The 23,135-nt window shown below is 40.1% G+C and overlaps 2 protein-coding genes across 4 annotated transcripts; one reads left to right on the top strand and one right to left on the bottom strand.

Annotated features, from left to right (window-relative positions):
- Positions 1-308: 308 nt before the first annotated feature.
- LOC144200899 (scaffold protein ILK) lies at positions 309-9,212 on the bottom strand. Of its 3 annotated transcripts, none has more exons than XM_077723276.1 (13): positions 9,100-9,207; positions 8,138-8,331; positions 5,070-5,235; positions 4,374-4,469; positions 4,198-4,294; positions 4,049-4,132; positions 3,873-3,958; positions 3,516-3,625; positions 3,128-3,255; positions 2,912-3,033; positions 2,166-2,265; positions 1,292-1,422; positions 309-1,206 (listed from the first exon to the last, which is right to left on the bottom strand). In XM_077723276.1, the coding sequence occupies exons 2-13, from the start codon at positions 8,224-8,226 to the stop codon at positions 1,057-1,059; spliced, it is 1,359 nt and encodes a 452-aa protein (XP_077579402.1). In that variant the 5' UTR covers positions 8,227-8,331; positions 9,100-9,207; the 3' UTR covers positions 309-1,056. The 3 variants fall into 3 exon arrangements, with proteins under 3 accessions (XP_077579402.1, XP_077579403.1, XP_077579401.1); XM_077723277.1 differs by lacking the exon at positions 9,100-9,207 and adding an exon at positions 8,949-8,966; XM_077723275.1 differs by having other exon boundaries at positions 310-1,206; positions 9,066-9,212.
- Positions 9,213-9,500: 288 nt separating this feature from the next.
- Positions 9,501-12,982, top strand: rrp8 (ribosomal RNA processing 8). The gene is made up of 8 exons (XM_077723435.1): positions 9,501-9,694; positions 9,766-9,874; positions 10,081-10,345; positions 10,423-11,554; positions 11,631-11,760; positions 12,438-12,544; positions 12,614-12,710; positions 12,785-12,982. Exons 2-8 carry the CDS (start codon positions 9,785-9,787, stop codon positions 12,896-12,898), a joined length of 1,935 nt encoding a protein of 644 aa, XP_077579561.1. The 5' UTR covers positions 9,501-9,694; positions 9,766-9,784; the 3' UTR covers positions 12,899-12,982.
- Positions 12,983-23,135: the final 10,153 nt, after the last annotated feature.

The raw sequence follows: 23,135 nt of genomic DNA, 5'->3' as shown, positions 1-23,135 counted from the left end.
ACACTATATCTGATATTTCCACTGTATTGTATTTTAAATAATACCTATTTTGTTATTAGTAATAATCACATTTTCCTTCTTTTAAGCTTTTATCACTCACATTTCTATCCAATTTATTGTATGTGGCCCTCAGTGGAAATAATTAGGATGTCCTTGTGTTTTTCTTCACATTAAATATAAAAACAATTATTACTAGGTTATCACTCAAGTATATTGTAAAATAAACTGCCCCCTTAAGTATTCACGTTGCCTCATTTCGCAAACTTGTAACCTACAAACAATTTTGCATCACACAAATGAAAATACAACTTCTCAATTCAATATATTTATATATTTATATATAAATACATACATCTGTAAAGGTTGCTTTCGATTTTGGCTTGGACGCAATCAAGCAAGCTGATGAAGGCACACTAACAATAACATAAATGTGTTTAAAGAAACAAGAAAATATAATAATCATGTGTTGAACGCAATGAAAAAACAAAAACAACGACGAATAACATTAAGTACGCTATTTGTTCTCCGTCGTAAGCCACAATTCAACGCTTAAGTTTCATCTCAGGCACTTTATATAATGGTAAAAATATTATCAAAAGCACATTTGTGCTGTATTTTCAAAGGAGACATCACAAATCACACTAGACTTTAGTCCGCACGCCATCTTAGGAGCTTTGGGAACATGAGTTAGTTGTAAATAAAAATAGCTTTACTCATGAATACGCAAAGTAATGCATTGTCATGCTTCGCAAAAATGCTGATGCGGCACCTCAGGGTGGGATAAGACCTGCTTTTAGCATATTCTGTAGAAAAAAACATTCCGATCCGAATGAATTCTCTCCACAGGTTATTTAGTCCATACGATTACAACGGACATACACAAATAAAAACAATAAAAACGGACATATACCGACAAAAAGCGAACAATTAGCTGCTGCCTGATTTGTAGTTGTGGCGGTGCTCAATACTGCGGTAAGAAAAATAGTTAAGGCAACATCCCAGGGTGGGGAGGGAGAAGAAAAAATACATTTAAAAATAAAAGTCTGCTCTTTGTTTTTACTTGTCCTGCATTTTCTCCAGAATAGGCACGATCATGTCAAACTTGGGCCTTTTGGCGGGGTCCTCATTCATGCAGATTTTCATTAACTTGCAGATATGTGGTGAGATGCCGGGTGGAATTGTGGGCCTCAAGCCTTCCAAGGCAACCTGAAATGAGATGAAGAAGGACATTTTTTTCCATGGTTGCCCTTAAAAGATAAGGGCACCTGGCTATTTTTTTTAGGCTGCTGACCTTCATGCCTATTTCCATATTGGAGAGGTCAGCAAAGGGCACCTCCCTGGTGACCAGTTCCCATAGCAACACGGCGAAACTCCACATGTCGGCTGACCGTCGATTGATGTCCTCTGGTTTCTTTTGCAGGGCTGTCAAGGAAAAGCAGGCAAACAATGTTAAAAAATACATTTAAAAAAATTTCTTTCAAAAGTCATGCTTGCCTCAATGTTTCAGTAACGTATTTTGTGAATTGTTAATTCATTTTATCATGTTAATGTGTTTAATATGAGGGAAATGTGGCAATGTTTTGAATGTGGCGGCTCATTCAGAATTCTGAGTACTTAAAATGAAGTTTACTTCAAATTTTCATTCCACACTACTTAGCAGAAGTCTAATTTATCGTATTTTCTCGACTATAAGGCGCACCACATTACAAGGCGCGCTGCATTATAAGGCGCACCCTCAATGAATGACAAATTTTATTTTTAAATATATAAAGCACACTGGATTATAAGGCGCCCTGTCTATTTTAAAGAAAATTTAGGACTTCTAAGTGCGCCTTATACTCATCAAAACACAGTAGTGAAAAAAATACATTTTTTCAGTGGTAGGCACATGTTTTCTATTCAAATTAGCTCAATGCTATCAAATATGGGTATATTAGAGCCTATAAAAACCTGCAAAAAATACCATTTCACTTCTACGATTCACTAAAAGACAAATTCTGCTTCTTGCTGGTTTCAAACGTTCTTTCCTCCCTAATAAGTTTAGACGCTGCATCTCTGGAGGACATCTTGTAGAGATTATAGTTTCCTTACCCTCCCCTCCCCCCCTAAAGTGATCGTTCATGCTTAAGATGTCACTTTGAAGGCGAGTATACTGCATCACGTACCCTCAGGGGCAACCCAAGCGGGGGAGTACATCCTGCCAGCACACTGAAAGGAAAACTTGACATCGGCCATGCTGATCCTGGCTGTCATGTCTTCATCGATCTGTGTGGATGGAACACGGGTAACGTGTCACTTCGGACTCAAAAGGACGTGTGGGGGAGGAGATACATTCACAGCATGTAGGCAAAAGGTTTTAAGGACATTCAGTTAACTCACATAATGTTTATCTAAAACAGTTTGATAGGGTGAAAACCTTTTTTAACCCTTTGGACTGTTTTTTTGTAAATTGGGGTCCAAATATGTGACCATCACATTATGGGACGCAATATAAATATTTGTTTAAGTACGTGTACATGAGCCAAAATGTGATATCTGCATACATGGGATGTTAGATCTTGATTATTTTGTTTTATTTTAAAAGTGCTAATAATTATTCTATTTTTTAATGAATAAATTAAATATTGATTTAAATAAAAGAACAACAATGAGAAGAAATATTGATGTCCTCAATAACATTAAAGCTAATAAATAAAACAGCATTAATAGCATTTTTATTTTTATTTTCACTTAAAAAAATTCAAAAATTTTAAATAAAACATTTTAGATTATTTTTAGGATGTTTTAAAAAAAATTATCCTTTTTATTTCTCATGAAAAACCAAAAAAAAAATGACTATTAACTAACTAGTGAGTTTAAGAAATATCCTATAAAAAGTAATTTTTCATCTATATTTTTTATATCTCCTTACCATGATACTCTTGCTGTTCAGATAATGTCGTGGAATCATGGGCTCCAGCGTGTGCAAGAAGGCCATCCCACACGCGATATCCAGAGCAAACTTCACCGCTTGCGTCTGGTCCACAACAAAGTCTGAGGACGAGACGAGAAGAAACACAAACATTGGAGGAAAAAAGCACCTATTGGCTTTACGAGTACATGATCGATCGTTCCTTGAAGTACTCACTGGTGCCCTCGTGTAGAACATTGTAGAGGGAGCCGTAAGGCATCCAGTGTGTGATGATGATAGGGTGAGGGGCTGGCGGTGATTGACAAGCTCCCAACATAGGGAGGACATTAGGGTGGGAAAAGATCCTGGGGTTGTGATGAGGAGGAGACAGACAACAACAAAATACAAATATGGCGCATTTGAAACAAGCAATGTCCTTCAACAATGAGTGGAAATGAAAAATGCACATAGAACTTAACATATGAACTCAATTAAGTATTTTTAAATTTACTATGACTATCTTTTACAGATATGTAGCAAGAAATGTGCATACATAGTGGTTGGGGCACAGAAACAAGACTAATGGTGATCAAGAGAAGAAAGAAAACACAACATGGACGGTCACCTGAGTTTGGGATACTCCTCGTTGAAGTCTCGGCTTTTTCTGGTGGTCCAATCGCGGACTTTCAGTACTTTGACCACGATTTCGTTGCCTTGCCAGCGTCCTTGCCACAACTGCAGGGGTACAGGAAAATATTTCAAGGGTCACCGACCTTTCAGATATGGCCAAACTAGCTATTTAACATTGACTTTTCCGGACTTTTTCGTCCTAGGTTTAATTTTTCTTCTATTCACAGTGCATTTCTTAGAAAATAATATATTAGTCTTGAATTTTGGAAGATAGTTTGTATTGATATTTGAGGCTAAACCCCCGCCAAGCTAAAATTATCTATACAATGCATTTCAATGTATCTCAACATACCTCTCCAGACTGGTTCTCATTTATTCTAGCCAGGAGAGAAAGCTGTTTATAGTCGATGCCTGCATGTTTGTTCAAAGTACCATTGCCTGGAAACAACAACAAAAAAATACAAAGTGTATTGTTAAAAACAGCTGAACTGTTTTGGTCATCATCCTTGCATTTCTGTCTATACTCACGGGGTCGAGTTCTTGTGGTGCCTTTCCAAAAAGTGTCCTTGAAGGGGATTTTGGTCAAATTCTGTCCCATTTTCTCTGCTTTTTCTACAAGACGGAACAAAATGAAAGTTGTTTAACAGTCACAAATGAGAAGAGGGCTGATGGGATACCTCTTAGAAGCTCTCGCAGGTGAGGTTTGGCTTTGTCCAGAGGAGTTTCCCCATATTTGTTACAAATGCTGACTTGAGCCCCATTGTTCACAAGGTCCTACAAAAGAGTTTGGGGCTCATTTAATCAATGAAATGATTTTTTGAGGGCACGGCTGGGTGATGGATGATGTACTAACCTCTGCTACCAGGTCTTGACCCCAAAAGCAGGCATAATGTAGTGGCGTGTTCCCGTGTTCATTGGCAGCGTTGGTGTCTCCTTTGCACTGAATCAGCTGCAACCAAAAACATATAAAAAAGTCAAAAACAGACTGTAAATTATCCTTGGGCTGCATTTATTTGTCTGTTGTTGTTATTTGTGCACTATATGGTGAAAGCTTTAAATCTCATTATAGTTGTTTAATCTCTAATCTTTATAAAGCATGATTTATGGGTGTGTGTATGTTAAGATTCTCTCGCTATGTTTATCCAAACCGTGTAACGTAGACACTTAAAATTTCAGATACTAATAGAATTTCTTCACCTTTTCCAAGTGTGAACTCAATCTTTTATTTGTTAAACACCCATTTAAAATAATAATAATAATAATAATTGTCTTTTGCTTTTAAACAAGCTGCTTATAACAATAAAAGCATTCAATTCAATGTGGGCATGTGTTACCTAATATTCAAGCAAATATCTCACCAGCAGCGTTACAAATTTTGACACCATGCACAAGAGATCCAAAACAACAAACGTTGCCAACAATAACATTGACTAGATTACGCAAGCTATTGCAACGGCAGAGTTGCGCAGTGTTCTGCAATAAAATGGTGACGACTTAACATGAAACTACACAGTAGTATACTATTATTGACTCGGTTTTTTTCCACTACCTTGCCCAGAATGTCTCGATGTCCATGGCTGGCAGCCAGGTGCAGGGGCGTATCGTCCCCACGGTTCATGACGTTGATGCGAGCGCCTCGCATAATGAGCATGTCCACCACGCTAGAGCGGCCTTCCCGGCACGCCCAGTGGAGAGGGCTGAAGCCGTGGTCGTCACTGTGAAGTTAAAAGTCACAGACGTCAAAACGGCAAGCGCAATATCATTTGATTTATTGCATTACTATGGCCGTATCACATTTAGGAGCGTCAGACGGACCGACGGCGGCCCCGAGGCGGATGAACGCTAGCGGGATGGCAGTCAATCAAATCTAGACGGGGGTGACGAAAGAGCAGCCACGGTCCTTTTAAGGGCAGCTGAGCTTCATCTAATCTGTGCCAATATGTCTTTCTCTCTTACTTTTTAGTTGACTTGACTCGCCTAAGTTTCCTCTAAAGAAGATGTGTTAAAGTGGCGGCCCGGGGGCCAAATCTGGCCCAACGCATCATTTTGTGTGGCCCGGGAAAGTAAATCATGAGTGCTGACTTTCTGTTTTCAAATTAAAATAAAGAGTATAGATGTATATTACATGTCCTGATTTTCCCCCTTTTAGATCAATAATTGTAATTTTTTGTCCATATTTTCTGTCTTTTTAGTTCAAAAATCATTGTGTAAAATCTAAAAATATATTTAAAAAAAGCTAAAATAAACATTGTTTTAGATCTATAAAAAACTGAATATTAAGGGCTTTTAATACATTTATTAAAAAAAAAAAAATCTAAATGTTATATCTAAAATGGTCCAGCCCACATGAAATCAAGTTGACATTAACCAACCCGAGTCTGACTGCTCTAAAGCCTCAAATTAAAGTCTTTTGTTTTGAGTCACTGTGCAGCACAATAACACCAAAGAGAAGCGAAGTAGCATTACAAAGGAATCTCAACCCTTCACCCCACCGCCTGGTGAGCTGGCTTGTGGCAACACGTTGAGTGGGGCTACGTGGAGGTCCCGCACAGACCCTCTCAGTCCCACCACAAGGGCCTATCTGTTCATCTCATTTCCTGTCAGGCCTAGAAGGCCAAACCCTGAAAAGTCATTAGTTCAAATTTATGAGTGGATAAATCCAACCGGAAGGAAGTCTGATGCTGCAATTAAGATCTTGAAACCTAACAAAATAATGCGATGCTGGTTTCCAAGTTATTGACCTTCTGTTAGCCAAAACTATGCATTTGGGCGTCCCTAATCATGGCAGTGGGTGTCAATTCTGCATGTTTGTCGACTTTACCATGTCTTAAGTGGGTGTGAATTGCTGACTGTGTGTCCAGACAGCCCAAGTCAACCAGTTTTGGGAGGTTTTTTTTCTTTTTCAACTGTATTTTGAGTAGTAAATCCCTGATTGGTGGACCAACTGCATGTATAACTCAATAGCATTTGACACAAATGACATATAACTGACTGTCTAATATTTATTTCCAATTGAGGGTACTTTAAAAAGAGATATTTTCCTTTAGAGCTAAATTTCTTTCACACATACATACACACCCCTCTAGCTCTAAGCCCCCCATTGCCCACTGCGGTCATTTATTTCAGGCACTTCCACCTGCCAACGGACCTCAGCCAGGCAGACCAGAATACGTCAACCCCAGCTCTTCAAACAGGCCGGCTAAACCCAAGGAAATGAGCGTTCCTCCACAATAAAAGGATGATTCATTCCATTTTACGATAAACTAATGACCACGTAAACTAAACCTTCTCAACCACGAGCAATTTTTACGGACTTCCATTCATAAAAACTGTCAGCCGGAGTTAGGCCAACCACTAAATGTCTACTTCCCGCCACACTGACAAAGGGAGTTATTTATAAAATCAGCAATCACCCTGTAAAGCTCCCACCTTTCCAAACAAGGAGTCTCCACTCCGCATACGGCTACCGATTTGGACCTTCCAGCTAAATAAAGACAAGCGCTAAAGCCACAACTAGCATACTAACACACACACATGATGACAATGGTCTTTTGTTGACAGCAAAACACCTGGAAATGAAAATATGAACTGCAATTAGCACAAATGACATGACAGTCTCCTAACAAGTGGAGAAAAAAATGAGAATGCCGGAAAAGGATTCATCTGAGAAGGCGCGGGGGAGGTGATACGCATTCCACACACACTTGTCTGTCTGGACACACGACACACTACAGTCGTCCGGGTCAGCTGGCGTGTTATTCCTTGTAAGGAGATTCGGCATTCCGCCATAACGTTTTCCTGGGAGTGTTGTAGTAGTGTAAACAATTTAGGACTACTATCGTGAATGGAAATATCAGATATGACTAGCCAGTCTTACTTTTTAAGTCAGGTTAATTTGTATCAAAAGTACCACGGTAAAGAATCTATTTTTGACATATGGTGGTTGTACAGTAAATTTAAGATGTGAGAGATACTTGGAGTGGTTTACAAAACAAAAACGCGAGAATATTCTTCTTGTTGAGGAAAAGTGGGACATTTTTTTTCACTTTCAGGCATAATTATTTTTCCAAGCAACTTAATTTTATACAAGCTCAGTATAAATACGCTACACTGCTTGTAATTTTACACCAATACCGCAGCAAGGATGGAAAAGTGAAGTGTTCTCCTAACCCGAGGCGATAAATCAACCAGGAAGAAAAGAGCTGGGCATGCTAATCAACTAATGGAAACGCTACTACTGCCGTATTGTCGATTGCTGTAGACGTCATTTTGTGATGAAATGCAGTTTTGTTAAAGATGAATAGTACTGCAATAGTACTGCAAAGTCTTGACCAATCCTTCCTGGATCTCCAAGATCTTCACAACCTGCATGGACGGCTTCCTTTGACGGCGTCAGCTATTTTTAAGGGAATTCCCAACCTATAAACAAGCACTTCCGCAGAAGTGGGTTCAATCCCAGGGCAGGTTGTCTCAAGGGACAGACAGTCGTTGCTTTGAGAATGTTAATTGAGTAGAAACGTCATGAGATTCGTATACACTTTTTTTTCTTTTGATTTAATCAGGAATGAATGAACCAATCAATGAAACATTCCAGTTACAAAAAAAACAGTAACTCACCCTTGATTGAGGTCATTTTCCGTGTTGTCCAACCACAGGCGTACAGCCACCGCATTTCCTTCTCGACACTGCGTAAAGATGTCATCCATCTCGGGACGTCCGACTTTAACCTGAGCTGAGGCGACCAGTCGGAGGTTTCATCCGTCCCTCACCGGGGACAGTGAGGGACACGATTGCAGGGGCTTTGTAAAAACCTGAAAAAGTTACATTAAAATAGTCATTTTGGGGGGAAAAACCCACTGTTAATGCAGTCTGCTAATTACAATGCCAATAAATGAAAATCAACCAAATTAAAGCAATGCTTTAAAAACAACACTGATGGTCATTGGATTAGGTACACCTGACAGCCAATCAAAATGTTTGTTTTTCTAAATTGGGAGTGGTTAATAGAATGTACTTTAAGCATAAAAATACAATATCAATGACTAATATGTGTACTTGTTAGTATATTGCATAGTAAGTTGTCAATTTAAAGGAAAATTAAACAAAATCAGCAAATATTTGCGCGTCATTGCTGACTTGAAGGATTGAACGATGTTTGTGTGCGATACAAATTGAAAATCACAACTTCAAAACTCATATCATGTAAATATCAACTGGTGAGGTTACCATTTATGTCTGGATAGCAATGTCTGCTACCGAATCTACGCGTAAAACCACGAGAAAAAACATATCTTTGTCAAATTCCTGTCAACCTCAAGCCATAACACGGTCCAAATATTTGAGTAGAGTCAAAACCACAAAGGGGCGAAGAGGAAGCAGAAAGAAAAAGAGACATTTTGGCAGCTTTTAGCCTCTCAAGCTAACCTACATTCTTGACGGTCCGCTCCTCGTTGAGTTGGAAGAAGTACGACCAGAAACTGCGTCCTTTCACGTTTAAACAAGCACATCGATCGCATAAATGTCACGAGAAAAATCGTATACTTACTAAATGGAAGAGAGTAAAATAGATGTAGACGGACCTCGGGAGAAGTTAATAGAAAGGTTCTTTTGCGTCTCGGTGGCTTCGCCCACTGCCTGCCGACGTCCACACCCTCGCGTAAGGACGTGGTACGGAGGCCCGAGGAACCGTAACGCCGTCTGCGGGCCATGCGTGGTATTGCACATCAAATAATACAACCTGGGGGCACGAATTCTAAAGACACACGAATATCCCAAATTTGTTTTACCATTCAATGTAGAAGTGATTCGGAGTGGGTATTGTCTATTTGTGCCCTTCAACTAATTGGCGAAATGAGCTCCAGCACCCCCGACAAGGGTACGCGGTGTTGTATATGAAAGTATACCGATGTAAGATGGCAGCCAAGGACTTACTCCATTGACTCCACCTTCAAGAATCTATCCTCGTATGTGTTGTATTTGCGCATACCTTCTACGTCATCAACTTGCGCATTGGACTCCATCATACTTCATCCAAACACATGTAAATAGAGTGACAAACGTGGTGGTAAAAGTTGGCCAAAATCACAATGTGCAATAGCTAAAATACCTTAAAGATACTCGGGATTACATTTGACATTCTTAACAAAGGTCCTCTTGTTTGGATCTCGTCGTCTGGTGAGTGATTTTGAACCTGATCATACTCGAATGTTGTCACATTTTTAAGTATCTGCTCCTCCCATGTACAGTTTAGTGTAGCCATCGAAGATGTTTAATGAAGACGACGACTGGAGCGACGCTGTGGACGTCATCCATCAAAATGTTGAGAAAAAGAAGCCAAACAGCGCCACCGTAAAAGTATTCACAGATCATACTATTACAAGTTTATAGTAGGATCAAGCAGAAGGATCCAAAAATACCCTATCTTTGTTCTGTAGTTGATTGCAGTATGTTATATATACTATTTTGATGTTTAAAAGTGTTATTACTACCTATTTACATTGACATTTTAGCCATGTTGTATTGATTGTGTAATTAAGCATGTAATTTCCCATACTTTTTAGTCGAAAAATGTGGTGGGAAAGAAGAGTTTCATGCGGACCCTGCAGACTTTGGGATCAATACCGGAGTGGAAGAGCGAAATCCAACGTCCGGGTGACAGCGATAGCGACACGGGACCTGGCGTGCTGGACGGCAAGAAGACGAGAAAGAAAACCAGAAAGAAACGGGTCAAAGTAGCCACAACCACAACAGCAGAGCCGGAAAATAACGTGGACGTCAAGACGGAGAAAAACGTCACCAAGGAGAAGAAAGTGGTAAAGAAAAAGGGTAAGACTTGGATTAAAAAATATATATATTTTACTTTTAAAGTTGGTATTAACGAAGAAATAAATGTCACCCTGAAGTTGTCCCAAATGGAAAAAGCGCACCTGCTAAGGATGGAGCTCGAAAAGAAGCACCGCAAGAAGACGCCGCCGGCGATGGTTTCAAATTGAGCAGACAGCAGTGGAGAAATAAAATAAAGAACAAGAAGAAATGCAAGAATAAATTCCGCCAAGACAACCCCCCAAAAAAAGATGAAAGCGTCGCCAAACCCCTGCCTCCAACGCGCTCCATCACCAAAACAACCCAGAGAGTAGAAACACCAAATGGGCAAAAACTTCCCAAAAAACGAAAAAAAACAGCCGACGTCATACCCTCCGTGTTGCCGGCGAAAATACCCAAGAAGAAAAAGGAGGAGACAGTCAACAGTTCAATGCAAAAAGAGGAGAAAGTCAATAGTTCAATGCAAAAAGAGCAGAAAGTCAAGGTTTCAATGCAAAAAGAGCAGAAAGTCAAGGTTTCAATGCAAAAAGAGCAGAAAGTCAATGTTTCAATGCAAAAAGAGCAGAAAGTCAAGGTTTCAATGCAAAAAGAGCAGAAAGTCAATGTTTCAATGCAAAAAGAGCAGAAAGTCAAGGTTTCAATCCAAAAAGAGCAGAAAGTCAAGGTTTCAATGCAAAAAGAGCAGAAAGTCAATGTTTCAATTCAAAAAGAGCAGAAAGTCAAGGTTTCAATGCAAAAAGAGCAGAAAGTCAACAGTCCGATCCAAAAAGAGCAGAAAGTCAACAGCCCGATCCAAAAAGAGCAGAAAGTCAACGGTTCAATGCACGAATCAGAAGATTCTGTTAGCCAACACCAGCTAAACAAAGCAGAGATGCTGAAACGTGGGCGCCTCAGACAAATTCTTTGCCAAGAGAATCCCGAAGAGCTCGGAGAGCCTAAAGAAGACCCTACGAGCGACTTGCAGCTCTCGAGTGAGCCGAGCTTGAGCGACTTACGCTCAAGTGAGTTGCGATTACGCATGCAGCAGCGCCTGGACTCGGGTCGATTCCGCTACATCAACGAACTCCTGTACAGTACCAACAGCGGCGCGGCTAGGCGCATGTTCAACCAGGACCCGGAGGCTTTCCATATCTATCACAGGGGTTACACGGCTCAGGTTAGCCGTTGGCCTATCAACCCCGTGGATGACATCATCGCCTATATTAAGAGCAAGTAAGGATATGTTTTTGTTGTTGTGTCTTGGAGGAGGAATCTGTTACCGAGAGGGTTTTTGCTCGTGTTTTTTCAGGCCAGCTTCGGTGGTGGTGGCCGACTTCGGATGCGGCGACTGTAAAATAGCACGGAGTGTTAAGAACAAAGTTCACAGCTATGACCTGGTGGCGACTTCCGAACTGGCGACGGTCTGTGATATGGCAAAGGTGATTACAGGGTTTTTACTATATATGTTGGGATTATTCAAGTTGGTTAATAAGTTCGAATGTGATGCTTTGAAAATGCCTGATTAAAAATGAGTCACAAATTTACCTGACCATCAAAACACTGCTAATAATTTTTTTTTTACTCTTTGTTTATAATGAAACTTTGTTTTTGATAGCAAAGCATGCCATGAATTGGGCTCCCTTAAACATGCCTGATTAAAAATGAAGTCAAAAACGTACCTTGACCATCCGAACACTGCCAATGCGTATATTTAATCCTCAATTTAATTATAATCTGACTATTTTTTCAATAGCATCAGAATGTCATGAAATGGGCTTCTTTAAAAATGCCTGATTGAAAATATGTCCCAAACTTGAACACAACTTTTAACTACATGCTAATACATTTTTTGATACTTATTAATCTGACTTTTTTTGCAATAGAAAATACAACCAGAATGTCATGAAATGGGCTTCCTTAAAAATGCCTGATTGAAAATATGTCCCAAACTTGAACACAACTTTTAGCTACATGTTATTATACTTAATAATTTGACTTAAAAAAAATAAAAATAAAAAATATACAGTGTTCTGACGGTCAATGTCACTCTTACACATTAGAATACCTGCTTATCAAGCAGTTTGTGTACTTACACTAATTTATGTCCTCGCCATAGGTCCCCCTCGAAGACAGGTCGATAGGCATCGCCGTCTTCTGCCTCTCGCTGATGGGAACCAACTTGATCGAGTTCCTCTCCGAGGCCAACCGCGTCTTGAAACGAGGGTAAGCCAAACGAAAAGATGTCGTCTCATCCGCCATTCCGCCACCTAACTGCGTCTCCATCTTGTTTAGCGGCTTTTTAAAAATCGCTGAGGTGGCGAGCCGATTCGAAAACGTGCAGGATTTCGTCAACACGATGGCAAGATTGGGATTTAAACTGTTGTCAAAGGTAAGAACAAGATTCATTCATTTCAACAAAAAACAACATAATAATGTCAAATAACTTTCTGTCATTTTTTTCAGGATACGGAGAACACTCATTTTTACTCGTTTGAATTCCTCAAGACGGCCGACGTGCCGGAAAAGGTGAAAAAGTTGAGCTTGACCCTCAAAGCTTGCTTGTACAAGAAGAGATGAACCTGGCGACCTTTCCTACATTTTTAAAAGATATTTCAATGTATTGAAATCTTTGTTGTTCAAATATATGTTTATTAACAAGAATCCTCTTTGATTTATTGTCCCTCAGCAAATTATATAAGAATAATAATTGAAGACATCCCACTAAATCAAGTTTTTTTTAAATATAAATGGATTAAAAGAACTGGATTAAATACCTGAATATTCAGTATTTTTATAGATCCAAAACAATGTTTATTTTAGCTTTTTTAAATATATTTTTAGATTTTACAAAATATGTTTGAACTAAAAATACAAGAAAACATTTTTTATATATTTTTAGATTTTACAAAATGATTTTTGAACTAAAAATACAGAAAAAATAATTTTAAAATGACAATTATTGATTCAAAAGAGGGAAAATCGTTAATTTTAATATACATCTATACTCTTCATTTTAATTAAATCCTAAAACAGAAAGTCGGCACTCATGATTAACTTTCCTGGGCCACACAAAATGATGTGGCGGGCCAGATTTGGCCCCCGGACCACCACTTTGACACATGCACTAAAGATTCTTAAATGCAGGCAACATTCTGCTGTACTTCAGTTTTAACGAGATAAAACTGCACTTGACTACATTAGCCACAAGAGGGCGTTTTAATCTAACACTGCTGTGTAGGAAATGTGAAGAATATTAGTTATGGGTAATGATTAGAAGGCCCAAGTTTGAGTTCAGCCAAAGTTAGTTTGGCTTCAAAAATGACATATTTGGATGCTATTCCTGAGCAGAAATGTAATCTGCCACTAGGCCCAGACTATAAAGCAGTCCATCTTTTGTTCGTTTTCCCGTTGGAAACAAAACCAATGAGTCACACGACAAAAGACGTGAGCCGGGTTCAAGCAAATCGGGAGGGCAGAATATGACAAAAAAAATATCCCGTGATATTTTGCAAACACAGCGCCAGACGGCTTCTTAACTTTTGACCACCCGCCGAAAGGTCAACTGGGCCTGATGACCTTGCGTCCCCCAAACATGGCCGTCGACCCAGCCAAAGAAACGTCGGCGAGACCACCCCGCACTTTTCTCAACGGCAAATTAAGATAACACCAACAAAACACAAGATTATCAAATAAAGCCACGTGATTGGACGCCTATCTTCGTCATCTAAACAGCAAGATTTCAAAGAGTTGCTGACACATTTTACTCTCACTCAAAAATACTCAAATGACTCATTCAGAATGTTTTTTTTCTTCTTTTCATATCGTCATGACAACAGTACAACTCTAAAGAATGACAAGTCTTTTTTTTTTGCTTTCTTTGGAACGTCATAAAAGAAAAAAAACAGGAAAAAAAGTGAAAATAAATAAATAAAAAGGACTGGCTTCATGCGACTTGACTGACAGGAATCTTTCCCATAATGCATTGCGGGTGGATTCAGAAAAGGGGAAAAGGATGAGTCACAATACATACAAATGCTAACACGATAATCTCCAGTCAGTTTTAAACCGGAATTAAATATGGTTCACTTTAAGGTCAAAATATGATCCCATAATTTTTTCCATCAAGTCAATTAATTATTTACATCAATTAAAATATGGATTATGGGTACTTGTAGCAAAGTAGTATCGCTTTGAAAGAAATACTTCAATGCTTTAACTCGAGAGGCCCGTAAACAAAAAGCAAAGTGGTTTCAAGTCACGTTGCCGCGTGTAAACACGCCAAAATCGGAACCGTAAAAAAAGATCGCGGCGGGATGTTTTCCGAGCGCGGCGCCGTCCAAAGTCAATATGTCATTGCATGAAATATAGCGCAGCTTGAGACTCAGCACCGAAGAAATAAATGGATTTAAAGTGTGTCTTATTGATACAGGTGCACACTCATTTAACAGATATGGGATTGGCTGTCTTTTGCAAAAGTGGCTATTTATTATAAATCAATCTTAAGAAGCTTAAAAAACGTTGCAATGTTTGCAGGACTTTGTCCGAATGCAAAAAGCTTGCTTCCGGATGTCCGTTTTTTTCCTCCCGTGGCCAAGTGGAGCTTTCAACACAAACCGCAACGGGATAACCGTCCAATGACAAGAGGAAAAATGAATGGGCGCTCATTTGCTGGTGGTTTTTTTACAAGCCTTTAAAAGCCGGAATCGTAAAATGTCTTTTTTAGAACGTCTTACGGATCGATATGGACTTTACAATTGGAATTTGCATGCTATGGTTAATGGAGCATTGTTAGTGTTGTTCATAATTACTCCAAATTTTCCTGTTTTTGGAAGATCAAAACAAATTTTCTTGATTGGTTCACTCTTGGTAGTATAAGGATCGTATTTACTTGCATATAAGCCGCCCCACGTACAAGCCACACCCTTAAAATTGCCTTAAAATCGTTGATTTTGACAATTTCTCAAGTATAAGCCGCCCTGCATACAAGCCACATCATTAAAATTGCCTTAAAATCGTTGATTTTGACAATTTCTCAAGTATAAGCCGCCCTGCATACAAGCCGCATCATTAAAATTGCCTTAAAATCGTAGATTTTGACAATTTCTCACATATAAGTCGCTCTGTTGCTTGGAAATGATTAGCATTTCAATAAAAGAAAATGAATACCGTAATATTAGGCATCACAATCAAATCAATTCTAATTTGAAGAATGCCCGCCCACTTTTTTCAAGAAATTCTGGTTGTGACATCACAATTGGTCCATCAGGCTCGATTTCGAGATTATTATTAAATAATTCAAAATAATGCCCTATTGAAAGAAGAGTTACATTTTATTTGACATATTTGGACTCATAAAACACTATATAATTTTTTTCAAACATAAAAATATATAGAATTATTTTTAAGTCAAACTCCTTTTCAAAAATGCCTGAAAAATGACTTGAATAATTTATTACAATTTACTTTCCGGACCCCCAGGAGTCCGCTGGACCCCATTTTTCAGATCAGCCACTATAAACTATATTAAAGCAATAATTCATCAGGTCTTGGTAGATGATAATATTTTCCCGGAAGGTGGAAAACAGTTCAGGAATGACTTGGAACATTACATTTTTTAGTTTTTTTCCAGGGGTGCTTACACTTGTCATAGCCTTTTGCAGCCAATTGAATTAATGACAGAAATATAAGGCCGGAGGTCACTTTTACAGGCTAATTAAAGCAGGCCGAGTACTCGGACAAGTTGGACGCAAAGTCCGGAAAGCGTCAAAAAGTACTTCGGCGCTCTCAAGCGGGATGTTTTTCCCAGACGAGAAGTTTACTGACGTGGAGACCAGACACTTTTCGCAGATGTGAGTTTCACTCACGTGGCTGACCTCGTCGGGATGTGCGGAAAAGACGCTTGGGGAAAATTAAATAAAATCAGAGCTAAAAAAAATGTTTAAAAAAAAATGACAAATTGGGAGAAAAGTTGAGAAAAATAGAAAAAAAGGATCAAAATTTGAAGGGTTCAAATCAATAAAAATGAACGAAAACGGGGTGTTTTGGTCCAGAATTATTATTATTTTTTATAGTGGCCATGCTGAAAAAGGTACTGAAATCCGAAACAGCCCAAAATTAAAGGGCCGGATTCATATTTTTGTTTGCTTGAGAATGACAAAACGCGTCGCCAAGTGATTGTCAGCACGTTTAGTGGAAAGAAATCCATCAAATGCGCCATTTGGTCTGAGCGGAATGCTTTTAAAGAGACAAAGTTATTGAGTGACACGTCTGCGTGACTTCCTGTTGACGCCGACGTGCACTCAGGCACGTAATGACTCTCGCTTGAGTGGACTACAAATGAGTTCTTTCGGATGATCGGCCCATCAACCGGACCGGCGAGTGCTTCATATTATTAGTATCAAGAACTTTTGATGCCGAGTGCTCGCGCGTTCACGCAAACAAGAAGCGGGAGGCCAGCGAGGTTGACCCGTAAGACAAAGCATCAGAAAGAGATGATTGGGTCGTATCGTTTCGTCGACATGGTAGATCACATGTGTCAAAGTGGTGGCCCGGGGGCCAAATCTGGCCCGCCGCATCCCTTTGTGTTGTCCGGGAAAGTAAATCATGAGTGCTAACTTTCTGTTTTAGGATCAAATTCAAATGAAGAGTATAGATGTATATTAAATTTCCTTATTTTACCCCTTTTAAATCAATAATTGTCATTTTTTAATCCATTTTTTCTGTTTTTAGTTCAAAAATTATTTTGTAAAATCTAAAAATATATTAGAGAAAAACTAAAATAAATATTGTTTTAGATGTAGAAAAAACTGAATATTCAGGGATATTAATCCAGTTATTTAATACTTTTATTTAAAAATATATATCTTTTAATCATTTTTAATTTCAAATGTAAACATTTTTTTAAATCTTATTCAATATTAAAGTGGAAAACAGAAAATACCTATATATTTATTTTTAGATTTTATAAAATCCTTTTTAAACTAAAAACACAAAAGAAAAAATATTGTATTAAAAAACTTCAATGATTGATTTTAAATAGAAGAAAATCAGGAAATATAATATACATCTATCATCATTTAAATTTGATCCTAAAATAGAAACTCATGATTTTCTCGGGCCACACAAAATGATGCGGCGGGCCAGATTTGGCCCCCCTGCCACCACTTTGACACCTGTAGCATAGTGCATAATCACTTAGCCAAGTCGCTTGATAGGCTTGACTGACCGTCTTTGTGGTTTCCTTCCGAGGAGCCAAAATGTCTGCCAATGGGCATCTAATGCGAGTCAAAGATGGCCTGCTAACGAAGGCAGAACTGAGATAGCTAATGAGCCCAGCTGACGCGACACAAAATTCCCGCGCCGGGACAAACGACTCCGCCCAGAGAGGAAGGCGAGCGGCAAATCGATGCGACTTTATAAAAGCCGCGGTTTGTCCCCGCTCGGTCGCACCGACTCGGCGTGCCGTTTAACGACAACGTAGACTCGTGTTCGTTCTGGCGTGAAACGGCTCGCTATGGCCTGCAAATTTGAAAAGTTGCCAGGCTCAAAAATTTGGCAGACTGACTTTGGCTCGGCCTGTTTTGTCACTTCTTACACCGAGCAAATTTAATCAACTTAGATACGCTTTCCAGTGGTAAGAAGAAGCTGGGAAATTCCTAGTTCCATCGCAATAAGCGGACACCTCGGTCGGCCTTCCCAAATCCCTACGGCGCCCCTCGCGTACACTATGATCACTCAACCGCTGCCTGCATTCCAGTCACACACACACGCACAATGTTGAGCCATCACATTGACAACACAATCTAAAAAAAGGCGACATTCCCACTGTAGCAGCCAATATTGCAGGTGTTATCCCAACACACACACACACACATACACACGTCCCTGCCAATGGTACACAACAGTGTGACCTTTGCGTTACTTGTGCTGACTCGGCATTTCGCTACCTTGCGCTAAGTGATTACATGGCGGCCAACGTGAGTGTGTGTATATGTGTGTGTATATATGTGTGTGTGTGTGAGGTGTTTAATCCGGAACAAATCGGACAAAAAAACCCACGGTGTGGCTATTTTAATGGGTGAGGGTGCTAATTGACTATGTTAATGGGGGTATAGTCATACCTTGACATATAGTAATACCTCGATTATATGAGTAATTTGAGATCAGAGTAAAATTTTGGGTGAATTTAGCTTGAGATAGGAGATGAATTTACATATATGAGCACTGGGTGGAGCGTTGCATTTTTTTTAGGGTTTTTCGGGTTAGTTAGTGTAGAATGGCAGAGCTTTTTTGATAATATGAGAGGAGTATATGCTACTTCTTGTTGTTTAGATTAGTTTGTTATGTTACGAGCATGTTGCCAGGCAGAAAGTTGGTGTCTGAGCACAAATCCTGGAAATAGGATTACACATTTTGCACCATTTAAGACCAAATAGGAATGAACTTGTAGAAGTATAAATCAAAGACTATGAACGGGATCAGGAACAAGAAACAGTCAATTGAATGCAATTGTGGCAATTGTGTAGAAACACACACTTTGGGCAATAAATTAGTCTGGTCCAATTCTGACACCAGGCTTAAAGTCCTCAGGCAAAGTTTTGGAAGACCCGTTTTTCCAGATGCGGGCCGAAAAAAGGACGGCACAGCTAAATCCTTAGTCCTAAAAACGGGATGTAGACAAAGAAGCTGGAAACCTGAACCAAACGGGAACAAGGCGGGTTTTGGGGGCAAAGTGAAACGGCTTTAAAATAACCCCCCCACCCTGTGTAAGGGGTCCAGGTGCAACACAACAATGACCAAACAAGAACTTTGAAGACGCCTTATCCAAGAAAATGACTTAAGAACCCCAAACAAGTTGATGCATATAGGATTTTGTTTGTTTTTCAATAACAATGGCCCACAAAAAGAGAAAAAACAGCACCCTTAGCTAAGGTCCATAAATAAGTGCACCTCCAAAAACCAGAGAGCCATAAAATGTATTTAAGTCCCTGACTATCTAAACCAGGAGAAGAAACCAAATACATTTGCCTTTTAGTCTCTAAACCATTAAAAATCCTTGTAGAATTCGAACAATCTCTACAAAAGAAGCATTCAAAAGGTTGACAAACAAACTGATGATGGGTAAAAATTTGTCTCGGACTAGATTACAATTTATAGCATTGATTCAAATACCTTGTGATGAGACCAGAATGATTAAACAAGTTTCCCGTCATACATATTTATACAGTCATCCCTCGAATATCGTGGTTAATTTAGACCAAACATAGCCGTGAAAATAGAAAAATCTAAAATTAGGATCATGCAAGAGTGTCTTCCAGTTTCAGCATGGATTTTTACTCATTTTTATGAACTTAGACATATTTTTTTTCAATTAATTGCGAAAAAAATGGCAAAGAAGGGAATCCGTGATAAGTGTAGAAGACTCACAATAACAGCACCGCAACCTGAACCAATGGGCAGTTGAAGTACCCCTAAAGAATCCAAACAAGATGGCATCGTACCCTCAACTAACGTCCCCCTTTGACATTTCCCAACACTTGCAGTCACTTGAAGAACATTTGTCAAGGTCCCAATTTTACACCGACACCACCAACACCACGCCAGCTGTCGTGGTTACCAAGAACCCCGGTCTATCCACAGCCCCCTTTCTAGCTCTAACCGGCATGCCATTGGCCGGCAGGGGGTGGCACGGCGGGATCATTACCGGCAATCAAGCCGAGCACGCGTGAAAGCGTAACCTGACAGGAAGGATAAAGGTGGCACAAAAAGGTGCAATTGGCCGCTCTGGACGCAGAGTAGAGAACAGGATGAGGCCTTTTATCTGACAGTGGCCCAAAAACAGTTGATCCGACGTCAACCCGCACCCTGCCGGACCCCCCGCCGGACCCCCCGCCCCCTTAATCGGGCTTTGTTTTGTCTCCGGCTCGCCGCTCTTCTCTTCCTCGTCCAACTCCTGACCGTCGCAGCGTGACGTCAGCGTTAAGTCTCACTAATTAAGACGTCACGCTGCCAGACTTTAAACGCCGACCTACGGCTCCCCCTCCCCAACGGCGTCGGCTAAAAAGTCCTTGATTCGATTTGACGCAAGCCGCGCTTCAACTCCTTCTCGCCTTAAAGTCCGAACAATGGACTTCCTTTCGTTTCTTTTGTCCGTTGTTCGAAACCGCGGCGTACAAGGCGATAGTTGCGTTTAACGAAGTCAAAAGCGCCGTCATTTGGTGTCGAAAAAGTCAAGTAAGAAGCGTCGACATTGGGGAGAAAGATGGCAGACTTGGAAAGAGAGACGATGGGATGTCAGGGGGGATTCTTGAGGTCTGAAACAGAAATGTTTACCATGTTTTTTTTTGTTGGGTTTACCACCCGTGGATGGAGCCGAGCAGGTGAAGCCGCAAAAGTGTCCCTGAAAGTGATGGATGATGAGGTTTTTGGGCTTCTTGGCTACAACAACATTTGCTTGGCTAAGGGAATGTGGCAGCAAATACTAGCGGCCTTCACGGCCACACATGAAAAGTCTCACTATTAAATTTGAACTGCACATTTTAGGACCTGTACTACATCAAAACTGGCTAAAAACCTCAACAAGATGCTAGTTCAAGGGTTGGTTCGCGGGCTGCTTTAATGTCAACTCGATTTCATGTGGGTGTGACAGGGTGAAGTAGGTGATGTTATAAATGAGTGCAGGTGTTAAGTTAAATCACGGGTACAACATGGGCCGCACCATTTTAGATATAATATTTAGATCTTTTTTTAATAATTGGTTTTATAGAACTGGATTAAAATCCCTGAATATTCCATTTTTTATAGATCTAAAACAATGTTTATTTACCTTTTTTTAAAATATATTTTTAGATTTTACTAAATGATTTTTGAACTAGAAACACAAAAAAAATGATTAAAAATGACAATTATTGATTTAAAAGGGGGAAAATCAGGAAATGTAATATACATCTATACTCTTCATTTTAATTTGATCCTAAAACAGAAAGTCGGCACTCATCATTTACATTCCCGGGCCACACAAAATGATGCGGCGGGCCAGATTTGGCCCTCGGCCCACCACTTTGACACATGTGGATTAAGCCATGCCTACCAGACTCTCCCACGCGTCCTAGTGGACCGAGGTGGCCGCCCACCCTCTGGGATCACAGCCACGACCACCTATGATGCCCCCACTGACCCAAGAAAAACTACCCGGCCCCATGTGATGGCGTGGCACTAATTTAGACAAAGTGACAAAGTCCCACATATCCCTTAACTGATAAGAACAAGATTACATTTTTCTATGAAAATGAACTACGACCACCTGTCTCCCTCTCCTGGCTAACTCAGAATTTACGAGTACCCGGAGAAAACCCACACAAGCCCATCTTTCTGAACATTTTAAAAATGAAGACATTCTGATGTCAAGAAAGGTGAAATGGCGAAAAGCGGACACTTTTGCTGACAGATTCAGCAAGTGGCGAAAGAGCCGGACCGGCTCGGGGTAACCCGAACCTTTACCGACACGCAAAACATCCGCGGTGACGGATTAGACGCGTCAAAAAAACTAGAAGCTATCAGCTATAGCATGCCATTGAGGATTAAGGATCTGCTTTCTCCTCCTAATCTGACGTCGGGGGGCGGGGTTATTTGTCACTTAGCTAAACAACACATTCGGGTTTGATAGCCGGGGTGCCGGGTTAACGCCGCGGGGATTAAAGGCGGCCACTTAGAGCAAGAGGGCTCGGATTAGGGACGCCATTGTGGCCAGGGGTCGTTGCTGTTAAGAGCTGGTCTTGTTTGCCCACCTAGTTTTGGGGGAAAACTCCGTCTAGTGGGTGGTCAAAGTTTGGCTTTTTTGGGGGAAAACACTCAACAGATTGTTTTCTTCATTGTGAGGGAAAATCCAATTTTTTAGGTTCCTAGAATTTCATGCTGCATTATTTCATGAAACAATCCTTTTCATGAATTGAATTGGCTTTGCTGACACGCCATTTTTTTCATGGCATTTTTGTTCAAAAGTCACCTTTGTCGCAAAATTCACTTTTGCAGCGTTTTGGACAATGCGGGTGTTTTTATCCCTCGCCGTGAATGGAATCATGAGTTTGTCACGAGTGGGTTTTTGGTCATTTGCTATCAGACGTTCACTTTTAAGGGATTGGACGGCTCATAATGTAAAAAAAAATCTATTTTTGTTCATCCAGAAGGTTTATAGGTAATGTTTTGGGGGCGGGGCTTCCATTCAAATGAATAGGTAATGGGGAAAAATGTCCCAAATTAGTTTTTTAAATGATATTTTTGGGGAATTGAGGGATAGGGGGTGGGGCAATGGATGATTTGGAGGGGGGGGGGGGGGGGGTACGTCTTGATGTGGGTGGTCACCCGACATCCAGGTGGGACAAAGAAAAATCCCCGGTGAAGAAAACGCACTGATACGCTTCATTAAAGCGGTAATGGAGGTGAGGACAGCCATGACACAAGATGGACGAGCGTCGAAAAATTGGGACAAAAAGTGCTGAGTCATGAGTGGTGACAAAAATAGGACAAAAATGTCGGCATGGAGAGTTTTACGGAATTAAGATTTGGGGTGAAAATAAGTTGGATTTTGTGCGATGTCTCTCATTTGTCAGATTCTTTTCTAAAGTGGTAACGAGTCTAAGACACAAAATGGCAGCACTTAAGGCTCGAAAGGAGCACTTTGGGACAAAATCCTATTAAATCCTTGTCAAAACAAGTTGAGTATTTGGCTTGCTGCGGGTAAAACTTCAAGGAAAGTCAAGTTATCTTGTTACAAGAGAAGAATCACTGTCAGGAATATGGATTTTCACATTTTTTT

Source organism: Stigmatopora nigra, chromosome 8 (genome assembly GCF_051989575.1).
Source record: "Stigmatopora nigra isolate UIUO_SnigA chromosome 8, RoL_Snig_1.1, whole genome shotgun sequence".
In the NCBI taxonomy this organism is placed as follows: domain Eukaryota; kingdom Metazoa; phylum Chordata; class Actinopteri; order Syngnathiformes; family Syngnathidae; genus Stigmatopora; species Stigmatopora nigra.
Note: the sequence above shows the minus strand (reverse complement) of the source record. Positions and strands in the feature narration are given on the sequence as shown.